Source organism: Argentina silus, assembly GCF_951799395.1.
Source record: "Argentina silus genome assembly, chromosome: 6".
Taxonomy (NCBI): domain Eukaryota; kingdom Metazoa; phylum Chordata; class Actinopteri; order Argentiniformes; family Argentinidae; genus Argentina; species Argentina silus.
Genome location: NC_139660.1, coordinates 12928639 through 12952710, shown reverse-complemented (window position 1 = coordinate 12952710; position 24072 = coordinate 12928639). Strand labels below are relative to the sequence as shown.

General features: G+C 41.2%; 3 protein-coding genes across 6 annotated transcripts; 2 read left to right on the top strand and 1 right to left on the bottom strand.

The window, feature by feature from the left end:
* Positions 1-451: 451 nt before the first annotated feature.
* On the bottom strand, positions 452-3638 carry lsm4 (LSM4 homolog, U6 small nuclear RNA and mRNA degradation associated). The gene is made up of 5 exons (XM_083671088.1): positions 3514-3638; positions 2981-3022; positions 2102-2200; positions 1712-1895; positions 452-1448 (listed from the first exon to the last, which is right to left on the bottom strand). Exons 1-5 carry the CDS (start codon positions 3514-3516, stop codon positions 1342-1344), a joined length of 435 nt encoding a protein of 144 aa, XP_083527214.1. The 5' UTR covers positions 3517-3638; the 3' UTR covers positions 452-1341.
* A 143-nt stretch (positions 3639-3781) lies between these two features.
* Positions 3782-8074, top strand: LOC310806432 (pyroglutamyl-peptidase 1-like). The gene is made up of 5 exons (XM_083672526.1): positions 3782-3903; positions 4861-4913; positions 5933-6049; positions 6173-6405; positions 6656-8074. Exons 1-5 carry the CDS (start codon positions 3870-3872, stop codon positions 6846-6848), a joined length of 630 nt encoding a protein of 209 aa, XP_083528652.1. The 5' UTR covers positions 3782-3869; the 3' UTR covers positions 6849-8074.
* Positions 8075-9979: 1905 nt separating this feature from the next.
* LOC310805823 (regulator of nonsense transcripts 1) lies at positions 9980-22394 on the top strand. Of its 4 annotated transcripts, none has more exons than XM_083671634.1 (24): positions 9980-10335; positions 10876-11018; positions 11258-11347; positions 11438-11605; positions 12230-12410; positions 13466-13627; positions 14041-14125; positions 14364-14462; positions 15596-15704; positions 15830-15989; positions 16218-16336; positions 16428-16592; positions 16970-17084; positions 17300-17443; positions 17712-17925; positions 18121-18238; positions 18481-18637; positions 18775-18917; positions 19369-19543; positions 19810-19891; positions 20957-21118; positions 21469-21692; positions 22015-22137; positions 22253-22394. In XM_083671634.1, exons 1-23 carry the CDS (start codon positions 10165-10167, stop codon positions 22132-22134), a joined length of 3306 nt encoding a protein of 1101 aa, XP_083527760.1. In that variant the 5' UTR covers positions 9980-10164; the 3' UTR covers positions 22135-22137; positions 22253-22394. The 4 variants fall into 4 exon arrangements, with proteins under 4 accessions (XP_083527760.1, XP_083527758.1, XP_083527759.1 ...); XM_083671632.1 differs by having other exon boundaries at positions 15581-15704; XM_083671633.1 differs by having other exon boundaries at positions 14041-14128.
* Positions 22395-24072: the final 1678 nt, after the last annotated feature.

Below are 24072 nucleotides of genomic sequence, written 5' to 3'. Positions count from 1 at the left end.
CTTTCAGAACTCTTGAATAAAAACAGCAGGAGACCTACAGAACACATTCTTAGAATAATTACAAAACAATACACTCTCTTGGCAACCAGTTCTACCCCAATAAAACCACCATATACTCTTTTACCTTAACAATCCTCAACCACTTAACCAACTCCACTGAACTACCCCAGGCTCATCCTATCTATCTATGACCGTCTAACATTCTATCTAACCTAGCTGGCTACCTCTGATCAACTTGTATCCAACTGCCCATCCCACTTTCTTTCCACTAGCCATCATCCCTTCTTCCCATCACATAACTCACTATCTTTCAACTACCCAACAAATCGATATCGTCCAAACCATCCTTCAACTTTTTACACTACCAATAATTTTTCTAGTTCTAAATGTAAACCAAATCCAAGCAGGCCTAGATCTGACTTTTTTCCCCTGTTCATACATGTACAATCTCTTTAACAAAAAAATCTTTATTCTCATGTTCACTTGTAAACAAATTACAACATTGTGTTTCAAAATGCAAATAAAATCCACAAACCAAAAACACATTGAAAAACCCATTTAGGACTAAGACGTTTTTCAGAGAAGCAGATATTTTCATGCATCATCATCATATGTACCCATCTGCTAAAGTCTACTAATTTTAAGGACATGAAAAGTTTGTCAATAATAAGTAGGTACTTCCTGTTGATAGTCGACATTACACTGAAAACAATGTCATATAATCAGTCAAATGCAAATGGCTCTGGGAATTAATAGAACCCTCCCCCCTACCTCCCAAAAAAACAATCAGTACGAATTTAAAAATGCATTTTCTAATTGGGGCACAGCTGTGTTTCTTCAGGACAAAAACGTCCCCTTTATCGAACAAAAACCTCAAGTTGGGAAAACTAAAAACCCTGCATTTACAGACTTGCAAGGGCTACTCATAGTTCTCAGTCTGAACTTACAATAACTGAAGGTCAATCTCACACACACCACTCGCAAGATGGAACTGCGAAAATGATGGCAACCAGTCTACTAGCCACTGTGTGTTGACCTTCACTCGCTGCTCTTCCACTATTGCGCTCAGAGTGTGACAGTGTGAGCTAGCGCCAGAGGATGTGATAAACAGAGACCCAACAAGCGATGACTTCCTTTAAATGACTAGTATTATCGTCAGACTGCATCGTCTACTTCTCTGGCATCACAGGAGGTAATCACTTGTTGGGTCACTTGGTTTCAAACATTCTCTAGCACTAGCTCTCCTGTAAATGGCACAATATTGGAAAAGCAGCTACTAAATATCTTGTCACTGAAAACTACATTCTATTCTTACTCTGATCAGTCTGTCCCTCTCTCTCCTCAGTGCTGGTTCTTGACACTCTGAGGTTTCCCACCAGGCTTCTTCTCCTGCTGCTGCTGTCCTCGGCCCACCCCTGGCATACCTCGGCCACGACCACCAAACACACCTACACAGCACCGGCAGGGATATCATACACATTAAGCTTCAAGAAGACATCATCCAAATCCATCTTTACATATTTCTGAATGTCATAGGCTGAATGCCTATTGAATGTCATATTCATCATATATATTTTATTTGCATGTATTTCTTTTATTTCAATGTTTTCATAAAAGCTACATGTTTTCACTTATGTTGTTGAACACATCAAAACCTATGAGAAAACAAGCCCCCCACACACGCACACACACACCAGAGGTTCCGTCTTACCTCTGCCTGCTCCCCCCCCTCGGCCCTTGCCCTGCTGTTTGTTCTGCTGCATGCCACCGCGCCCGCGGCCCTTTGACACCACCTCCTCCTTCACCATGTCGATGATCTCATCTGGGATACGCAAGTACTTGATGGTGCTTCCCCTGATGTAGCATTCTGGCATCCTCCAAAACTTATCTCCATCCTATGCAATGGTAATGAATGAGGTTGGGATGGGAGAGAATTTCAGTCAGTCCAAGATATAACTGCAGTTTGATCTTGAAGATTATTGTTTCATTGTTAATGGTGCCACCTTGTGGCTACACATGGATATCCTTCTCATAGTTGATACTTTGAGGATAAGAACATCATCCATATCTTATTTAAGTGAAGGGTTGTTGACAGCATTACCCTAGAGGTGCAGATGACTTCTCTCAGGTTTATATTCATCCAGTTGTCACAACTGACCAAGTGGCCGTTGTAAGTCTCTCCATTCTTCAACTCCACCAGCTGAGGAGCAAAGGAGCAAGTCAAAGCTGTGTGGATTCATGCATCACAGTAAATCTTATATTAAAAACGAAAGCTAGCTGCACCCTAGCCTTGAACATGCCCCAGAGAAAATTGCACATAAAATATCATACAATATAGAGTTGAGGATGCTAGCATTCCAAGAAGCTCTCCAGATTGGTGAGTCATGGAAGAATATTAGCTCAAGAGCAGACTTTGTGATTGTGTATGGGCCAAATGCATAGATAATTGAATGGCCTAGAGTATATGCAATATTCCCTATTCAGGGCTAGCTGCATGTGCAACCCGACTGCTTCCCACTCAGGTTTCACACAAATACATCAACGAAAACAGAAAAATACGCTGCCACACTCTATTACTGAATAGAAACCTGCTTCAAAATATCCTACGTGTTTGTTGTGTTGTACTCTCCTTCACAACACTACAAACAGTGGTTTATTCTGGGTGCCAGCTAATGCAAGTGCATGCTTTCCCCTCATCAAAATTAAGAGTCTTGGACAGATAGTGTTTCCTTGTCCAGATTGTTTTCCTATGTTTTTAAGAGTAATCTAATGAAAATTATTGTAAAATACCAATGATAGTGGCTTTCACTTATGACACTTGGTCCTCCAAAGCAGTTTCATGATGACTAATTACGGTTATTGAGGATACCATGAATATTAATGTTATTACTGAACAATTATGATTACTTATTACTTCATGATTGTCAATCATGTTATACCTTTGTTCATCCCATTTAAAACATATTATAACAGTCCTTACCATAGGGTGGTTCTGTGCGGTCTTCAGCAAAGACAGGGGTAGCTGTTAATGTAAGTTACAAGATACAAAAGTCATTAGCCGGCACAGATAGCTAGCAATGACACAAATTAAGCGTCCTCTTGCCAGCCTCAGCCCCGTAGTGACACATAGCTACGTCGTTGTATCTTTTGCTTGCTACTAGTACTGAGCTCCCCACACGCTACTAGCTAACTAGCTAGCTACTTCATTGTAAGAATATTGACATGCATTTGGCTAACTAGCTAGCTAGAAGCTAAATCAAATTGAATTTGAATGCGAAACACTTGTGGAATTACATCATGGGAAAAAAATAAATAAAAAAGTGGTTTCCTAAAAACTCAATAGATGAATAGCCAGTAGCTAACACATCATGTCACACACTGTTGACGTTCATCATGTTTCGTTACGTCGTTAGCAGAAGCTAACACTTTATGCTAATGCTTCCACAATTCCACGATATTCACAATATAATTATTAACGTTTCATATTCCAACTCCAATGAAATATATACTTACCATTATAACAGAATATATAACAATCTATCCGTTGATATTATGTTTTAACAGTTGTCAGATAATGCTAGTTGCTTCTTCAAATGCTAACTAACTTTGTCAACTGAACATGCTTGCATGATTTCCGCCAATGATAGGTCATATTACGTATGACGTTTAAAGTCTGGCCAATCGTTCTTCCCTCTGTATAAAACAAGTTCGGTAGATGTGAGGGACAGGAAAAGGCAGCTTGAAGAAGAAGCTGTTGACTGATCAGCTGTGAAAGGAAAGGACAGCAAAAACCCATACAGGGAAGCCGTTCCTTAAAATATTACATATTACAGTAATCAAAAACATTTTCCAGAACTGGGAAGAAGAAGATGGACAATAGTAAGCGGACTGTTGTTGTTACAGGTCTGTGAGTTTCCTATTCTAGCTCGATTAGTTTGTCTCTGTCAACAAAGCCTAACCACGGAGTGTCATGTTGAAAAGTTATGTAAATATGCTGCAATGAAGATGACTGCTGTCCAAGTTTCAAGTTGTTTCTTGAAAGTTTCAAGTTGTTTCTTGCTTACTTCATGCATTGCTAGCCAGCATTGTTAGGAAAATGTTTGCAATATGGGGATCATATATTTCTGTAGTGTACAAAAAAATCCTAGTATAAATTGTCTAATTGAATGGTAGGCCTCTGCAATGGTGACATCAACAGACTAAATTGAAGTGTTTCAGATTTGCAGTTGTTTTTACGCTCCTGTATGTACTATGCAGATTGCTACACAGACAGACTAATTTATGTCTTCTTTTGTTTTTTCTTTTAAAAAGATAAAGAACTAAAGTCATATGACAAAGTTCAAACTTCATTGTCTACACACATTTTCTTTTAGCAGTCATTAAACTGAGTTTTGAAACTTTATAAATATGAGAGCCTTCTTGTTCTCTGGTCTCCCAGACACAAAGGCCTGTTGAAGTCTGGGGTTAGCCGGATAAAAGATGTGTAGATTGCCTGGGAACAGGGAGCCTCACAAAAGAGAGCTGGCAGGCAGCTGCCGAACCTTCACTCTCCCCTTTTCACCTCCCCGTCAGACATACAGATCCCTAGGTCCCCAAGGGGATGGAGCGGCCTATTAATTCCACAGGGATGCAAAAAAAATAAATCTGATCACACTTACTAATCACTCTCCTTTTTATTTATTTTTTAAATAGAAAATATCCAAATAACTAGCCTATCTTTTTGGGGTGTTTTGCATATTTTGAGTGGTCCTATTTGGGTGGTATTTTAGGCACTTATACACATATACAACTTCCAAACAACCTTCCTCAAAGTCAAACTTCCTCTGCAAAACTTTTGAAAATCCTGCCATGTTTTTGCAGGGTTTGGGCCATTTGGGGAACACACTATCAATGCCAGCTGGGTTGCAGTACAGGTATGGATTCCTTTCCATATTTTATTATGGCTTGGTCAGAATGGCCATTATTGAAACACGCAAAATGTTTCTGTAAATCATCACCTCCTGGCTGCATTGTTTTTCAGTGTTTAACAATATAAAATTGTTGTACAGAACTAGGAATATATTTCCATTTCCTGCTGCTTTGTCCTCATGGAGGCGTTTCCGTGTCTTATGATTGTTTAATTTGAAGTTAAACAATAATACAAATTGTGGGTAAGTTCCATGGTACTAATTGAGTACGCTTATTTAGTTGTACATATTTCCTTGTATATCTCCCACAAACAGTATGCCAAATTACATTTAGGTAAGTGTAGCCAAATTACATTTAGGTAAGTGTAGCAATTCACTGGAGTCAATATAAGATGCCTGGAAAACAGAGACCTCTTTATAAGCATGAGTTGATTTCCCTGACCATAACAAATTACCTTGTTGAAATGCTTATTTGGTAGAAAACAGATTTAGTTGTCATAGCACAACTAGGTTACATCTCCCTCAGCAAAATAGCTCTTACATCAGTCTTAGTCATAGGGCTGCCTTTAGCTACACATTAGAAGCATAGTTGGGTTGAGTAGGACAGAAGTGGTAGTGGCATATTGGCTGGGGGGACAATGGTTGTCAGGGTGTCTAGACAGACTTGATAAGGATATTAAAAGCAAACAAAAGGCTGCTTTGTGGCAGGGTCAGGGATGTGGTCAAACAAGCCTCTCTTCAATATTTATAGGGCCAGGAGTCTGCGGCCAGTTGTCTTGTGTAGGGGATCAGGCAGCCGGCTGTGATAATCACACTTAATCAGTACTACATTTGTGTCTCTTCCAGAATCCAGATATATCCATCGTTTCCCTCTGTCTTTCTTTTGTATTTTGATGGTTGAACTGTCTTTTTTTTTGCCAACTTTCAATTTTGTTGATTTTTAGATGGATTGAATAGACCTAGATTGAAAGATGACAGCATTGTTTTTATTGAGTGATTCTGTCTGCTGTTGTTTGTGCTGAAAGGAAATGAAGAAGCTATGGTTGGGCAATGACATAGACCTGCATGTGTACGAAGTGCCAGTGGAGTACCAGACTGTCAAGAGTTTAGTTCCATCACTATGGAAGCAGTATCATCCACAGGTAAGAAAACATGTTCTATTTTATTCATTTTTAAAATTCCTCCTTTTCATACCCTGCTCTGGAAGATAAGCGTGACAAACCAATTTTTTTTTTATGTCTGGGGGGTTCTGTGTGTGGAAACAGCTTGTCGTTCATGTTGGAGTGTCGGGTATGGCCACCACTGTTACCTTGGAGAAGTGTGGCCGTAACCATGGCTACAAGGGTCTGGACAACAGCAGCTTCTGTCCTGATTCTCAGTGTTGCGTTGAGGGAGGTCCTGACTGCATTGACTCTGTCATTGACATGGAATCCGTCTGCAAGAGAGTGACAGCTTCGGGCCTGGGAGTGGCAGTGTCTGTCTCCAAAGATGCTGGCAGGTAGGCCAAACATCCTCCTGTATGGTTGTATTTATGTTGGTCATTTGACAGTAATGGTATTTTGAATTTAAACTGTGCTGATTTGTGAGAACATTTTTATGTGAAATGTTTACATTATTTCAGGTATTGCCCAAATATTAAGCATTATGTTTTCTCTGCTTGCTTTGAGACATTATGTAATCCATTCCTTCCTCTTGCATCCCATGGAACTTCTTCATTCTTATCTCCAGTCATGTGTCTCTTCTGACAGATACCTTTGTGACTTTACCTACTACACCTCTCTGTACCTGAGCCACGGGCGGTCTGCGTTCGTTCACGTGCCCCCCATAGGGAAACCCTACAGTGGGGAGGACCTGGGCCGTGCCCTGCGAGCCGTCGTACAAGAGATGCTGGATCTTTTGGACCAAGCGAAAGAGAAGCACCACTGCCAGCATGTGCACTAAGTGACCTGTAGATACCAAAAGCCTCTCCCCCCTAACACAAGAGAAATTGCACTTAACCACAAGTAGCCAAACAATATTTTGTTTTATTACCTCTACTGGTGCGTATATGTTAAAAACTTCAACCATACAGACCCTTCCAGTTGACTTCTCTGCGGTCTGAAGTTGGTATTGTCCCTAGTGCTGGTCCTGGGTCAGTTACTGTTTCTCACTATCAGTGGTTAAGGATAGGATTGGGATGAGAAAAGCTGATCCAGTTCCAGTGGTAACTTTAGCTTTCGACAAGGCTAAGACATTTGTTCTGAACAAGAGGACCTGTTGCATATGTGTTCTGGGAAGTTTAACTGGAGGTACAGGAATGTGAACCACTTACTGTACATGTGGTGCTATTCTTCTTCAGTCTGTTGAGTGTTTTACAAACAGTTACATACAAACACTGTTATCTCAGAAACAGGGCTAGCATATGGACTAGCCTGTTTCTGCGTCAACTTACTGTGGTTAGGGTCAGTGAAATAGTAATAGAGGTCACCTTTGGGGCTTCTTACTTGACAAGTACCACATTATTTATTAGTGTCTACCCTTGATGCCCCTTTTCCTTTTTTTCTTTTCTTCTAAGGGCTAGTTTTGCCTCTGGTTATTCTTCATCCTCTTGAGTAACTTAAGTCACCAGCATTTCCCATTGAAGTCTTAGGCATCAACTTAGCGATGCCACATGGGTCATTAGTACTTACTGGATGTATCAATGTAAACAAATGGTGCTGTCTTGAGGCATATTAGCTGGATTTTAGATGTTGTATAGGAATGTTTCGTTTAGCTGAAACATTTTCTATAGCACAGGAATTTAATGTCAAGTGATCTGCAAATTATGTTTGCGTGTTGTCCCTCCTGTCTGTTATAAGCAGCATTTTTTTGTTTTTTTAGTAAGCAATTCCTTTAAATAGTATTTCTTACTTGCAAACGTCAGATTTTGCTGTTTTACATTGATGACTTATTGTTTCTGGGTCTTTTTTTCTTTATAAGAAGTTGTAATTTTGCCTTCTTTTACTAAGGTTATTTATATCAGGGAACGGGTTGGTTCTAGCTCATATTTTCAAGTCTGTTGGCCAATTCTGACTGGAGTTTTTCTAATACGAATATTTGTGCCAATGAGATCTTCTGAAATGGGATCTCTGGGGGGCTGTTTGGCAATGTTATTTTACAGTCTTTTGTCATTAAATTTAGGAAATTAACTTTGTTGGTATTGCTTTATTCTATCCACTTAAATCAGATCAGATACTGCTGCTTATCCCAGAAGATTTAATTTGATGAAGTAGGTCGGTAGACAGCCAAGTCAGAATTGGGCCCTGTTCTTGTATACTTCTGTGACACTTATACTTTACTCACTTGACCAGATTTTGACAATGTTTCAGTTCAGGTTTATGAATGTGTTTTCTTTTGTTATGTTTTGTTGTTGTTATGTAGTTTCAGTGTATTTTCACATGTAGTCCTCTTTAAAAGAACCAAAATCAGTCCTCTAAGTGAACCAAGAGGTTAAAAAAACACTGCCCTTCTGTTTGAATGAGGACTACTATTTTCTTGCTGGTCCATTTTAGCAGTAATTAGGTCTCAATCCACTTTGATTTCACAGCATCGTCTTTCATTGGAACTCAGGCCAATTAACTGCTTTGCACATTGATTGAGCATGTGACATGTAGGCAAGCTCAGAGAGAGAGAGTCAGGACAGAGGGGTTCCAATGACAAGGGGACTGGGAGTGCTTTGCGCACACATTGCACCCAAGAAGCTCGGGTGCACCCTGGTGTATTGGTCATTGTCATTATGAGTTAAAATTTTTGGTCAGCTGAACATTTTCAACGGTGCCAAATTTCCTCAATTGAATTGATGTCATTGGTAGCATATTTACTTGGCAGGCTATATTCTGGACATTGTAGATATTCCCTGTTGAAGATGTTAACAACTCACACACAATTTATCTGAATACTTGTATCAATTATTCTCCAGTCTAATTCTAGACTCAAAATGTAATAGCTTTACTGTTTAAGTTAATGTTACTCCACCCTTCTGTGTTGTACCTTTATTTCAGCCCCAAAGCTATGCCACACTCTAGTGGTACAACCACATAATAACATGCAGCTGATCTAGATCAAATTGTACAGCATTTACTTACTATTTTGCTTCTTACAAAAATAATTGGGTTGTATAATATATATGATAATTTTTTTGTGGCTAACATTGTTAACTGGTCTTTCCATTGAGTTATGAACAATTTGTAGTTGTTTACCTTACCTTAAACTTTAACCTAACTACCCAGGTTATTGCTTATAGGTTATAAGAAGCCTCTGTTTTCAAATGTTTCTTATGTTCTATCTATATATAGCTTTTAAATAATTAATTAAAATATTTGCAGCTTTGAAAAACCCTCATGTTATTTCATATGAGCCATAAGGGAATATCATTGTGAGAGAGCTTACAAATTATAAATGAAGGTGTGAAACAGCATGCTCTTGAGTTGCCCAAAAAAGCCTACTCACTGATGTGAAAGCCTTTTATGTCCTTTAATAAAGTGGGTTTTTTACATGAGGTGACCAATTCCCTGTGGTACTATCTGCTGACCTGTGCCTTGTTGAAATAAAGTGTTGTGGAAAGGAAAGTGTAATTTCTACTGTGTCGGTTTTTAGAAATATACTACATTTTACTACATAAGACTAAAACATTTGTCTCCCAAAATGTGTACCTACCTCATAAGTGCCCCCCTTTCTAAATGTTATGGTATGTATACCATATGATTATGACTTTAAGATTTATATACAATTTCCCTGTAAATGAATATTTTCCCAGAGCTATTTGGCTTTGAGCTGAATCATGATTTTGTAACCCAAAAGTGAAATTGATTATGAAACGGATTACTTGTCCCCTTCATATTTTAATAAATGAAAGAAAATAATGATATCAAAATGTCTCTTGTGAATGTCTTTATATAATATATTTATATAATTATTAAATTAAAACATCCATGCCACACTCTTTCATTTGATGCAAATATGTGGCTACTTTATTTGCCCATTGTGTGTAAACGTCACTTTTTGTGCACTACGCACTCACGTTTTGTGGCGCTAGGAAGTTCGTCACTGTTGGTGTTGGAGTTGAGGCTCTCGAGCTGTGTTTTCGGTTTATTTTGTGGTGCGGTTCGAATTTTGTTTGGGTTCAAATCAGGCTCGAAGCTGTTACTGAAAATATCCATATTGAAACACATATCACCGAGGTTATTGATCATATAAATTACTGCACGGAATCCGTTCAGTCAGCGCAACTTCAGTCGAGATGAGTGTGGAGGCGTACGGGCCGAGCTCTCAAACGCTCACCTTCCTGGACACCGAGGAAGCGGAGCTACTCGGAGCAGACACCCAGGGCTCGGAGTACGAGTTTACCGACTTTACTCTCCCTAGCCAGACGCAAACTCAAGGCCAAACCCAGAGTCAGTTGGACAATCAGGTTTGTATTCGTAATGTAAACATTTAGCGAGCCAAACATTGATATACGGTGCGGTGGAGGATGACTAGCTAACTAGCCTAGCTGTAAAACGTTTTGCTTGCCCGCCACCAACAACTGCGCGCACACAACCCAACGCCTGCTGCTACTACTACTAGCAGCTAGCTAAGTTATTATGCTAACAACAGTTAGGTAGCTAATTTAGCTGAAGTTAGTTAGGGTATTGGCTTACTGATCCTCACTAAACTTACATGGGCTGAGCTTTTTTATGAATTGCTGCTTGAACACATGGAGTCTGACTGTGTATCACAAAATGAGCACTTTACTGATTAGCTACCCTCCAAGGTATTAGCTACCCACGAGTGTAGTTTTCATACTAGACATTTACTCGTCAACTGCACATGATCTGTTAAAGGAAAAATAGTTCAGTTAAAGTTAGCTTTGAGATGGCTTTATTGATACAAGCTAACTTCCATAGTGTCATGGCAACGCTTTCTTGTTTTTGGCTTGGTTGCCGTGCTAATTAGTGCTCCTAATCTGCAGGTGAATGGCCCTGATGAAGCTCTCCATAACGGAGGGGTCGATGACTCTGTTGCCAAGACGAGCCAACTCCTTGCTGAGCTCAACTTTGAGGAGGATGAAGAAGACACCTATTACACCAAAGACCTTCCACTGCATGCATGCAGGTAGGAGAGAGCACAGCAGTGACATGATCCATCTTACCTTTATCCCAAAATGTTTTGTATTGCTAGACTATCATGGCCAAAGACAACACAGCATCACACATATTTGAGTTTGTGAAGAAAGTACTGTTGCCTAATTTACAGAAGTCTGTCTCTGTTATTGCTTTGTATACTCCCACTTCAAATTCTAAGTAGATAAACTGAGTAAAGGGATTGTGAACCTTTCACTATTGTATTTTTAGTTACTGCGGTATTCATGACCCTGCATGTGTGGTGTACTGCAACACCAGCAAGAAATGGTTCTGCAATGGACGTGGCAATACATCTGGAAGGTATGTACCAAGCTCATCATCTCATCTCATAAATTAACCTGTTTGCCAAGTTGTGTGTAATATGACATTGATTGTCATGCTCTGATTCAGCCACATTGTGAACCACCTTGTGAGAGCCAAATGCAAGGAGGTGACTTTACACAAAGATGGTCCGCTGGGGGAGACCGTGCTGGAGTGCTACAACTGTGGCTGTCGCAACGTCTTCCTCCTGGGCTTCATCCCTGCCAAAGCCGACTCTGTGGTGGTGCTGCTGTGCAGGTATGTACTAACAGAGACGATAGAAGTGATGCATTTGTATCCTGCTGATTTGTGTTAGCGATGCCCCTCCTGTTCTGCCCTGCTGTAAGCAGAAGTCATGTTAATGCAGAATCCTGCATTTTTCACACAGAAATACAATTAAGAAAGTGAACAAAAAATTGTGATGCATTCTGAAAATGCAGGTGTATTGACCACGACATTCAATTTCAAGTTTCTACTTCTTCTTTTTAATTTACAATAGCTTGCTGAATGTCTATTAGTCTAATTTGAACTCAGATGAAATCTACCAAAACGCGGATATGCAGGGTCTGCATTTAAAAAATTAACACTTTTGAAAGCTAATGCGACCCCTGCCATAAGTCTATGATGTTTACAATACGACTTGCACGCATTGCACTAAATGAAATCATGGAGTTAGCTGAATATGTTCTCAACATTTCCGGGTAAGCAGTGTGCATTCATTCCCCTGTTTGAAAACTTGTCCCTATTTGTCAATAGAATTGGTGTCGTGCGGTGTAGTTAGTGAGACGAAGATGGCACTAACAAACGACAACACTATGCTTCCTACCTCAGACATTTTGACTGTATACACAATACTATTACCTCTTCTGCTGATCACCACAGACAGCCATGTGCCAGCCAGAGCAGCCTGAAGGACATCAACTGGGACAGCTCCCAGTGGCAGCCCCTGATCCAGGACCGCTGCTTCCTGTCCTGGCTGGTGAAGATCCCCTCAGAGCAGGAGCAGCTGAGGGCCCGCCAGATCACTGCCCAGCAAATCAACAAGCTGGAGGAGCTCTGGAAGGTACTGAATGAATGACTAACGGGAAATAAGAGGATACAGATGTAACATGTACTATCATGACCTCATACCCCTCTGACGCACAATGTAGCTACATATTGATTATCGAAAGTAACGACAATGATGATTTCCTGACTGCTCTGAAAAAGCTGTTTCACACAGACCAAAAAGCTGTTAGTGTGAAAGGGGCATTAGGTATTGTAAACACACAACAAGGTGATAGATAAACTACAACCACTCAGCAGGTAGAGGTAACACTTTCTATAACGCAATATATTTCTGCTAACAAATTTACAGTTTGTCATTATGATGTTATTGCAAGTAACACTTGTTGATGTTTGAAATTCCATCACATTACTCTCCCGCACATTCATAAAGTTAGGTTGGATGGTTTTCCCCGCAACAGTTGCTGCATTTTTGGCTTGCATTATCATACTCTTATATAGTCATATGCACTCCAAAATACATTTTATAAACCATAATGTCATAATAACTGAAATTGAGCGTGTGAGACCTTTTTCAGTATTAGGTGATATTGAGAACAGGCAAAACAAAGAATTGCTTTAGGCATATTTACAATGTAAAAACAGAATATCTCAATGTAGTATTTATCATTGTGTTCTGTGTGCATACCCACCAACTGAGTCATGATTTTATAGAATATTCCAAAAAATATTTGACAGAATAATCAACTACAAAAATAGTTGCAGTCCTAGTTAATGAATTCAATGCAACGGTGGCGATAACCATTTCAAGTTTAGATGGGGATCAGTCTTGTAATGTTATTAGCAACAAATATGTACAAAACGCAAATTAATACTGAAATGTGTAACATTATCATGACAGTTATAGTAAATATGTACAAAGCTTTTATCCCCCCAAAAAACTGACTCCACACAATTGCAACTTGCTCATACATTTCTAAATTCAAATGTCATATTTCAGAAATTGGAGGTCCCAATGAATTAACACCCGAACCCCTTAAATAACTTTATGGGGAACAGTAAGGGGATATTATGTGGACATGAATGAGAGCTTAGATCTGTGTCCCCCTTTAGGACAACCCCACGGCCACTCTTGAGGACCTGGAGAAGCCTGGCGTTGACGAGGAGCCTCAGCACGTGCTGCTGCGCTACGAGGACGCATACCAGTACCAGAACATCTTTGGTCCCCTAGTCAAGTTGGAGGCCGACTACGATAAAAAGCTTAAAGAGTCCCAGGTAGGGGCTCAAATCCCTTCAACATACTTTATCCCTTTTAACATACAGGGTTAGTGGCATTTACTCAGACTAAGCCTAATACAATGGAGTCTCTTTTGAAAGGACTTCCTGGTCAAGGAGTACCATGTCTGTGCAACCCCATACTCTTGAACATAGATATGTACTGTTACTCTATTCAGACAATTTGGAAGGTCCCAGGTTCACTTATCTGACATGATTTTCCTGGATGAAATCATTGCATTGAAGCCTTGCTATAACCCATTCAAATAAGTTAAATCAGCAAGAAAAGGAAATTATACTTGAGCACAGTAGGGGGGGGTGGTGGTAAGTCAAGTTTTCTTTTATGTTAACTAGCAGTATGACTCATTTGTCCTAATTGTGTTGCCTTTGTTCTCATCTGAAATACTCCGCAGACCCAAGATAATATAACAGTCAGGTGGGACCTGGGGCTGAATAAAAAGCGGATTGCTTATTTCTCACTGCCCAAGACGGACTCAGGTGGTAATTCTTTCAACTTACTCTTTATCTCTCTAGCAGTGGTTCTGTTGTGCATAGAGAACCCCTGCATCCCATACCTTCATCCCCGGTGGTGTGTGTATTTGTTTTTGTTTGTGTTGTGTCTGTCTACTGTACGGTATTGTATTTTTAGCCACATTTTTAGCCATTATTCATATTTGTTGGCCTGAATTTGATCAGTGTGTTTTCTGACTTGTGTCTTTGTGGTGGGGTGTCACAGACATGCGGCTGATGCAGGGAGATGAGATCTGTCTCCGCTACAAAGGAGACCTGGCCCCACTCTGGAAAGGAATTGGCCACGTCATCAAAGTCCCTGACAGTATCCTTTGCCCTACCTGCTATGCGGTTCTTGTACCACCCTCTCTAAGTGGTCCCTTTTTAGCAGGATAGGAACCACCTCTCTCTATTTCTGTTTCCAAGACAGGCTCAAAGGAAAGTCATAGATTCACTTTCATTTTGCGTCAATTAACCAGCCAATTTGAGTTTCACTTCATATCACAAAAGCTCAGTAGGTTTTTATTGGTTGCCAATTAACCAACAGAAATCAGGGAGTTGAGCAAGCCACATTAATGGGTTGAAACGTTCAAAGCCTTGCGGTGAGTTAACTTTCATGTCCCCCCCATGCTGAACCGTCTTCTTTTAAAGCTAGACTCTGTAGCATTTGACTAATTCTAGCATGTACAAATGTCTCTTGAAGAAAACATTTCTGTACATAAGAACACTAATATTGCTTTTTACCTAACCTCAGTTGGATGAAACAATCATTTCTGAGTTTGAAATGCTATGAACATGAAAAATTATGAACTACCTTTACAAGCGCACTCTGGGCATTCCTTGAAACAATGGAGACAAGCTTTTTCACCATGACTCCTTTATTTCGGCTATCAGAAGAGGTTATATACCTTGTGTGAACCTCTATTTCATGGCTCTGGTTGTTTTAATCCATTTCTTTATCTTTCAAAACGCCCTCTCTTTCCCTCCACCAAAATTAGCCTGTTTGGCTTCATAGAAGCAGAATCAAATACATCTACAGTAGGCTTGTGTGTGTTGGAGCAAAATGGATTTCCTCAATTATATTATAGTGTAGCTATTATGACATCTAAAGAGCACGAGTGGCAGCCCTGGCCACTTTTCTGACAATCGCCATACAGGCTATTTTATTGACGATAATGGAAATGTTTTAATATCTAACTTATTATTATTATCACATTTCTGATAGGATTGTACCAAAGTACTAGGTAAGCATGTAAAAATCCAAGAAAGTTACGGAGTCTAGCTTTAATGTACGCTGCTTTAGAAACTACAGTCCTTCTGTAGTCCTTTTCTTCCTTCCTGACTATTGGCCTCGATTGAGCGAGGGAAAAAAAGGTTTCTGTCTCTTTTTGTCTATCATTCATTCCACGAGGAAAGGCTATTTTGCTGTACTTATTTCCTTAGCACCCTTTGTGAAAGACTATGGAGATGAGATTGCAATAGAATTGCGGAGCAGCGTCGGAGCACCTGTGGAGATACCCCACAACTTCCAAGTGGATTTTGTATGGAAGTCCACTTCCTTTGACAGGTATTCTAAGTCTATCCCCTTGAAATACATCACTTGAATTATTTAAGATCAAATGTGATGGCTCAAACTTTATTGCAATTTAAAAGGGATGTTCCACTTAATATTTTGTCCCCACGTGGTTACAGAATGCAGAGTGCCCTGAAGACCTTTGCTGTAGACGAGACGTCAGTATCAGGCTACATCTATCACAAGTTGTTGGGCCACGAGGTGGAGGACGTCATCATCAAGTGTCAGCTGCCCAAGCGCTTCACTGCCCAGGGCCTGCCCGACCTCAATCACTCTCAGGTCTGCTCCCCAAACACCTCACTGGAGGGAAATAAATAACATTTCAAAGCAAAGTACAACCGTTTGAAGAATTTGAGACTTGAAACACATTGAATTAAGTTTACTTCCTCTTATGATGGAATTTAAGTTACACAGAAAAGTTTCATGACTAGTTTTGCTAGTTTCATACTTAATCTTTGAAAAGTGGTGAATATTTAATATAGTTTTGCTTTGATATTGTTGAAATAGGTGTATGCAGTGAAGACTGTGCTGCAGAGACCCCTCAGTCTCATCCAGGGCCCTCCCGGCACAGGGAAAACAGTCACCTCTGCTACCATTGTGTACCACCTCGCTAGACAGGGCAATGGGTAAGACAGAAGAAAAATGTTGATTTTAATTGAATGATCAATTGATGTAAATCAATTTTAGTTATAACCCTTCGCATTGTGGTTCCTGCAGACCAGTGCTAGTGTGCGCTCCCAGCAACATTGCGGTAGACCAGCTGACTGAGAAGATCCACCAGACTGGGCTGAAGGTGGTGAGACTGTGCGCCAAGAGCCGAGAGGCCATTGACTCACCAGTGTCCTTCCTGGCGCTGCACAACCAAATCAGCAACATGGACAGGTAGGGCATGCTGGGAAATGCAGTTTCTACTAGCATTGTGAATTGGCTATGTTGTCACAGCAAACCGTACAACACTTATCATCTTCAATGGAATGGATTTACCCTGCCTCGTGTCCCATCCTCTCCCACTTACACTATCGATCATACTGGAAATGGTTTACTGATTTGATATACTGTGCTGTGAGTCCTGTATGAAGGCACTTTCTCTTTGAAGTCCCTGCACTTGAAATGGGGTGCCATAATGCTCAGAACATTTCACATTGACACTGTTGTGATGCATATCTCCTAGCTTCTTGATGTTGTATCTAGTGACAGTTTCACTTGAATTCAATTGGTTTCAGAGTACTCACTGCTCTGTGTCTCATGCCCCTCTCCAGTATGCCTGAACTGCAGAAGCTGCAGCAGCTGAAGGATGAGACCGGGGAGCTGTCGTCCGCAGATGAGAAGCGCTACCGGGCCCTGAAGCGCACTGCAGAGAGAGAGCTGCTAATGGTGGGAAAACTGGGAAAATTGGGAAAACTGTAGAGGGGAAATGGATGACAGTAGAAATTGGCATTGTGTGGACGGTAGATGCAGAGCCAGCTGCTAGACCGAGTGTGTTCACCTTTTTCATGACACTGATCTCACCATCTACGTGTTCTAAGAACACTAAACCCTTCCTGTCAATCTCTCTCCCCCCCCCCCCCCTACTCTCTTTCCCTGCACAGAATGCTGATGTGATCTGCTGTACCTGTGTGGGGGCAGGAGACCCCCGCCTGGCAAAGATGCAGTTCCGCTCCATTCTGATTGATGAGAGCACCCAAGCCACTGAGCCAGAGTGTATGGTCCCTGTGGTCCTAGGGGCCAAGCAGGTACACACACATGCATCACAATGTGGGATTGGCAATGTAATTGTATTGTTCTTCATACAAATGTACTATTACTTGGTAAATGTTGATTGAATTCCCCCAGTGGTTTTTGCATGCACATCTTGTCATTTACATGCATTAAAACAAAACATCTTCAGATATCTAGAACTCCACAAAATTTAAGAAAATACTAATACATGTAAGGAATGTATTGGTAACTAATCGTGATCGTCACTCCATTGTTAAAACACACCTCTTCTCCCCTCCTCAGCTCATCCTGGTTGGAGACCATTGCCAGCTGGGTCCAGTGGTGATGTGTAAGAAGGCAGCTAAAGCCGGCCTGTCCCAGTCTCTGTTTGAGCGTCTGGTGGTACTAGGCATCCGGCCCATCCGCCTGCAGGTGCAGTACCGTATGCACCCGGCCCTCAGCGCCTTCCCCTCCAACATCTTCTACGAGGGCTCCCTGCAGAACGGAGTCACGGCTGGTGAGTTAGAACGGAGGCTCTTTAACAAAAATGAAATGGGTTTTTTACCCAAATCAATTCACTTCAATAAGCTTTCTATTGTACTAGTTGTGGCAGTTGATAATAGCCTCCAATATGGGTCATTTCAAGCAATATGTCAGTCCAGCAGCAGGGTGTGAAGTGAAATATTGAAGATTCCTTGTTTCTCCTCCACAGCGGACCGTATCAAGAAAGGATTTGACTTCCAGTGGCCGCAACCAGACAAGCCCATGTACTTCTACGTGACTCAAGGACAGGAGGAAATCGCTAGCTCTGGAACATCCTATCTGAACAGGTACGACAACATTCAACCCCAGTATAGTAGAGACACAGACAGTACTTAAGTGTTGTATTGTCATTAAAATGTTCAATTGTACCGTGTTTCATAACGGCTGTGCTCAGACTTAGTATTAAAATAAATTCTCTTCAAGGGCATTAAAGGGTTTATTCATTCATTTATTTGTTAATTCAGTTTTGTAATGAATGACATCTCATTATTTTATTTTGTTTATGACTTGGAATGTTGGTTCTCTCCAGAACTGAGGCAGCAAATGTGGAGAAGATCACCACAAGGTTACTGAAGGCTGGAGCCAAGCCTGACCAGATAGGCATTATCACCCCCTACGAAGGTCAGAGGTCTTACCTAGTGCAGTACATGCAGTTCAGTGGCTCCCTCCACACCAAGCTCTATCAGGTAAAGCAATAGAGCAGAACATATTGCTCTAAAAAGTTGTATTGTGTGAAATTAAGGCAAGCAATCAATACCAAACTTAATTGTATATAATTTTTCATACCGAAACCACAAAACATTTCTGTCCTCTCTTGCTCCAGGAAGTTGAGATCGCCAGCGTAGACGCTTTCCAGGGCAGGGAGAAAGACTTCATCATCCTGTCCTGCGTGCGCGCCAACGAACACCAGGGCATCGGCTTCCTCAACGATCCACGACGTCTCAATGTAGCACTAACGAGAGCAAAGTACTGTCCAATACCTTGATTATTACTGTCTTCATTTGCAATACAGGTTTTATCTTTGTAATTACATCAAATAAAAACAGTCCCTATTCCGCTTTTGCAACAACTAAAATGTAATACTTTACTAGATTGTTACAAGTCACAACATATTGATCCAGTGTTATTACACATAAATAAGGGCAACTCATGAAAAGCGTATCCAAACTGATAATTGTAAAGGCTGTGATGGTTGAGCAGTTGTGATGGGCATAACTTACTTATTTAAGCTTTAGTTTGTACTCCTAACGGAACATAGGCCATTGATGAATTCATTGGCATTGGCTTCGATGATTGGCATTGGTGTGGCACATAAGATGCCTACAACACTATTCTTAAGGTGCTCTTAAGATCCTCATGTCTTGAAGTTATCACACCTTTACCATGCTTATGTATGATGTGTGTATTTTGTTTGCAGGTACGGAGTGATCATTGTTGGCAACCCCAAGGCTCTGTCCAAGCAGCCCCTGTGGAACCACCTGCTCAACTACTACAAGGAGCAGAAGGTGCTGGTGGAGGGTCCCCTCAACAACCTGAGAGAGAGCCTCATGCAGTTCAGCAAGCCGCGCAAGCTGGTCAACACCATCAATCCTGTGAGTTCCAATATTCCTCCTCAGTTTAGTGTTCCATCAGAATTATAGGTTTCCCCTGCCTGTGTAAAAGGAAAATGAGCCTCTTGTCGAACTCATAACTTTGACATTGCCAGGATTATTTATGGTCTAATCAGCTGTGATCTGATAATGCCCTCACTAATCTGTAATCAGAGCAAGACTAGAGTCCAGTCCCCTCAGATATCCCTGGTACAACACGACTGAGGGAACTGTGATTGGCTTACTAACTGATGATGGTTGTTTCCTAGGGAGGACGTTTCATGAGCACCGCCATGTATGACGCCCGTGAGGCCCTCATCCCTGGGTCTGCCTATGACCGCAGCAGTGCAGGTATGTGGAAGAGCCTCCCTTTTTAATTACAAAGTAGTGTCAGAATTTCCTATTTTTGTGTGCGTACATGGGTTATGACCTGTGATCCAGACATTGCCCCATCAGGCTGGGAATTGAATCCCCAGGCCTCCTGTTGTCATGTTCTTTACCTCCCCTCTCTTTCCTTAAATGAACAATATATGGACATTAACTTTCTTGTATGACAGACACAACAGGGGTGTCAAAGATACGGCCCACGTAAATTCTATAAGAAAGTATTGCTTGCATAATGTCTCTTCAATCCCCATCACCCCCTCCCCTGATTGGAGGACATGGAAAAAAAAAAGTCAAAAAAAAGTTTGACTCCTACTTACAGCTATTTATTATACTTGATAAGGTCTGTAATATAAAGAAAATTCTTGTAATGGACTTAGAAGTATATTGGCTAATGAATTATTAATTCTATTTTTTTTTAGTTCAAACCTTCAGATGCCCACAGATGTACCCATCTTGAAAATAAGGCATTTGTTTGAGTAGGCTACTGTAACACTGTGATATTGAGCTCTGGAAATTAGACATTGAGTGTAGGCTGAGTATAGGCTACTGTAAGTCAAGTCAAATACCTTGCTTTTTTGGAGCGTAGCATTCAGCTTTTTCCTTCAGGTTTTCCATTGTCTTCAGTGTTGCAAGCAAGCATAGGCAACAACAGCAAAATAGTCAGAAAAGACGACGCACATTAGAACAAGCAACCATTCTTCAGGCATGCGGGGGGAGGGTCCTTGGAATGTAAAATCCAATGGAATTGGAAGCACATTCTCCCATTCCTCCGTCCAGTTCAATCTAAACCAGGTTGGTTAATCTAAAATTCTCCAGACCTCCAAAGGAGGTGTGAGAATAATGTGATTTGGAGGTATGGCTACGGGAGACGGCTACTGTAATATGGAGTATTGTAATAATGTGAACTGCAGTGGTTAGTTAGTTTTACTAATAAATGTGTTCTTTTTTTTATTTTTATTTTGCCCTGAGAGGTTGCATTTGGTCCACCCCAGCTCTACAACAATGTGACATGTTTTTCTGAATCCGCAGGGCGTCCATCCAACATGTACTTCCAAACCCATGACCAGATAGGTATGATCGGGGCTGGGCCCAGCCACCTGGCCGCCATGAACATCCCTATTCCCTTCAACTTGGTTATGCCCCCCATGCCTCCGCCAGGCTATTTGGGCCAGACCAATGGCCCTGCTGCGGGTGAGCACAAAAAATACATTAGCTGTTTCAATGGCTGTTTATAATATTGGCTGTCTCCAAGTAAGCAAAACAGTTATACATTTGCACTGGGTGTGATCTACATGTGATACAAGTGTTGTCACTACTTTGCCCTGTTTACTTATATTACTATATTATAAGTATTCCCTATATTGTGAAGCATAATGCTGCTTTTATTATGTTTTTTGTGTGTGATACTGTTTTGTTATGTCAGAAAGGGCTGGGGGATATGCTTAGTTAGACCATGTTATCAATCTTCAATAATATAGAATATATGACACAGTTTTCATTTGAGAGGAGATCTGATAGTCTTGCCCCCTTTGCCACTACAGGTCGTGGCGCACTGAAGGGCAAAGCCGGGCGCGGTGGCGGAAGGCAGAGAGGCCGCGGCATGGGGAACCATGGCAGCGGGCAGGGCAATGGGCCTAGCAGCCAGGCTAGCCAGGATGGGGCTTCCCAGCCGTTCTCCCAGGGGCCTCTCACCCAGGGCTACAACTCCATGAGCCAGCCCTCGCAGATGAGCCAGCCTGGCCTCTCCCAGCCTGAACTGTCCCAGGTAACAACACCAACCCTTGCTACAAAGTCAAACCATAGCCCTTTCTTCTCTATTGCCTAATACGAAATAATTTTACTTCTAGATACCTCTCCTCGATTTGAATAGATGGGATGGGTGTAAGTAGTATGATTATAGCCTCACTTAACTCTCATATATGCTGTATGGGGGTTCATATGGCTTAAACCCTCCAAACCTTTCAGATTCAGGAGAGGTGTCTTTGGGTAGGGGTTGGTTTTGGACTGGAGGGGAAAATCATTAAAAGATAAAATTATTTTTATCTTGGATGTAATCTGATGGTTTTTTTCTTATTTTGTTTCAAAAGGACAGTTACTTAGGCGACGAGTTTAAGTCCCAGATAGACGTGGCTCTGTCCCAAGACTCGACTTACCAGGGTGAACGTGCATACCAACATGGTGGAGTGACTGGACTGTCACAGTACTAGAGTGTAAGTGTTCTGCCTTCTAGATATCTATTCGATCATTGAGTGCTGAAGAACATTGCATTTCCGTACACCAGTTTGAGTGTCATATATATTTATATACATTTATTTATTTCCCCAGGTTGTTGGAAGAAGAGCTAGGCTTGAGCTGAGCTTAGTTCGTCAGCATTTTAATCCGGGTAATAATAAAAACAAAAAATGGATACCTGTTTTCCTCTGCTACAACTGAAGCACCACTGTGGGAGAGCAACAGGAGAGAGAAAACCAACCAATCACGAGAGAAAAAGCGCGAGAAAGAATGGAAGGCCAGGTAGAGAGAGAGAGACCGAGAGAGCGAGTGGGAGTGAGTGACCACTGCCGGCACATGGGGATGTGAAAGAGGAGAAGCCGGCGGCGGCAGGTGGTCGAGCTGCAGCAGTGACGACGGAGACCTTGGTCTCACATGGAAAGCGAAATGAAATGAGGCACAACTCCCAATGAAAGACTCCCACCCACACCCTCCCTCCACAACCCCATCCCCACCACCTCCCCTCTCCTCCATCCATGTGCCTCTGAGAGAATGATCAGTTGGCTGAGCCCTTGCTCTTTGAGCAGTGAATGGGAAGGACAAGCTCTCAAGCTATTTGGGGTGCTCATTCCTGAAAGCAGAGGGAAAAAAAGGGGGGTTGTGGAATGCTTTTAAGCAGGCAACATTTGAAATCTTCACCTCAAAGTTGATCGGTTGTCAAACCTATGATATCCAGACTTGTTTGATTTGATTCATGTGGAAGAAGAAGAGTGGTGACGGTCATCTCTAGGACTCAAATCTCGTCAAGTGACCCTAACAGCCTCCAAGGAACAGACAACACTTCATGCTGTCGTTCAACTTTGAGTTGAAAAGGTTTCTGATATTAAATAACTTTGAATTGAAATGCCTTTGATTGCCTTTGGAACCATTGGCTCTTTCAACAGGTCTTCAAAAAGAAAGGTGGTTGAGTAGAAGTCTATGGTGGAGTGGCATGGGGATTTCAGAGGAAAGTTTCTCAAGACGTGAGCTGTGGATCAGAAAAGATCCGTAATCATGAGACAATTTTTTTGAGGTACCTTTCGCAGAGCACAAAAGGCAAAAAAATATTGTATCAAAAATGACCAGCATTGAAGAATATTACCTCAATGTTTTTTGAAGCTGCAGCAAAAGCTTTTTGATCTTTTGAAAGCAAGGGTGATGGTGAGATGGCCCATTGTGCTATTGGGCTAAGAATTGTTGTCGTTTTAAACTCTTTGTATGCTTAGATTGGCAACTGCTTTGAAGGGAGGCTTTACTGGGGGAGAGGAGAGGATAGGAGAGGAGGTGCATGATGCAAATCCCCACTTAAAGTGAAGAGAGATCTGAAAGGAAAATGGATATAACTTGTATAGCCTACATGTGATTTTGTGTCATTAGTTAGAGCCAGAGGTAGGTGTGTAAAATACAGAACAGGTAAGGAGTGGAAAAGGAAGGTGGCTGTGAGAAGGATATGCAGTATGGATTGAATATGCCCTTCATGGATAGAATACCAGAATCAGACTTATTTTTATTTGATCTGTGGAGTGAATTCACATTCTACAGGTCTGAAACGTATTTGGCTACATTAGTAGTATTTAGGCTAGTTTTGAAACCCAAGGTATTTGAAACTATAATTTCACACCAGTGAAAATAGCACTGGTACTGATTTCATACAAGGTGATCAAAAGGGATTTCTCGCATGAAAGGATGTATCTGAAAGAGTATCTGAATCAGTGCCTATACCCTCAATTATGAGCAAGCAGGTGTTAAAGCTTTTACAAATATGAATGTAGGTGAAACCAACCAATGCCAGCATATATACCAACCTCAGATAATACTGCTTACAGCAACCAGTGGGCTATTCTCAATATTGGACCCTGAGTCAAAATTGTACGTTTTTTTATGGTTTCTGAAAG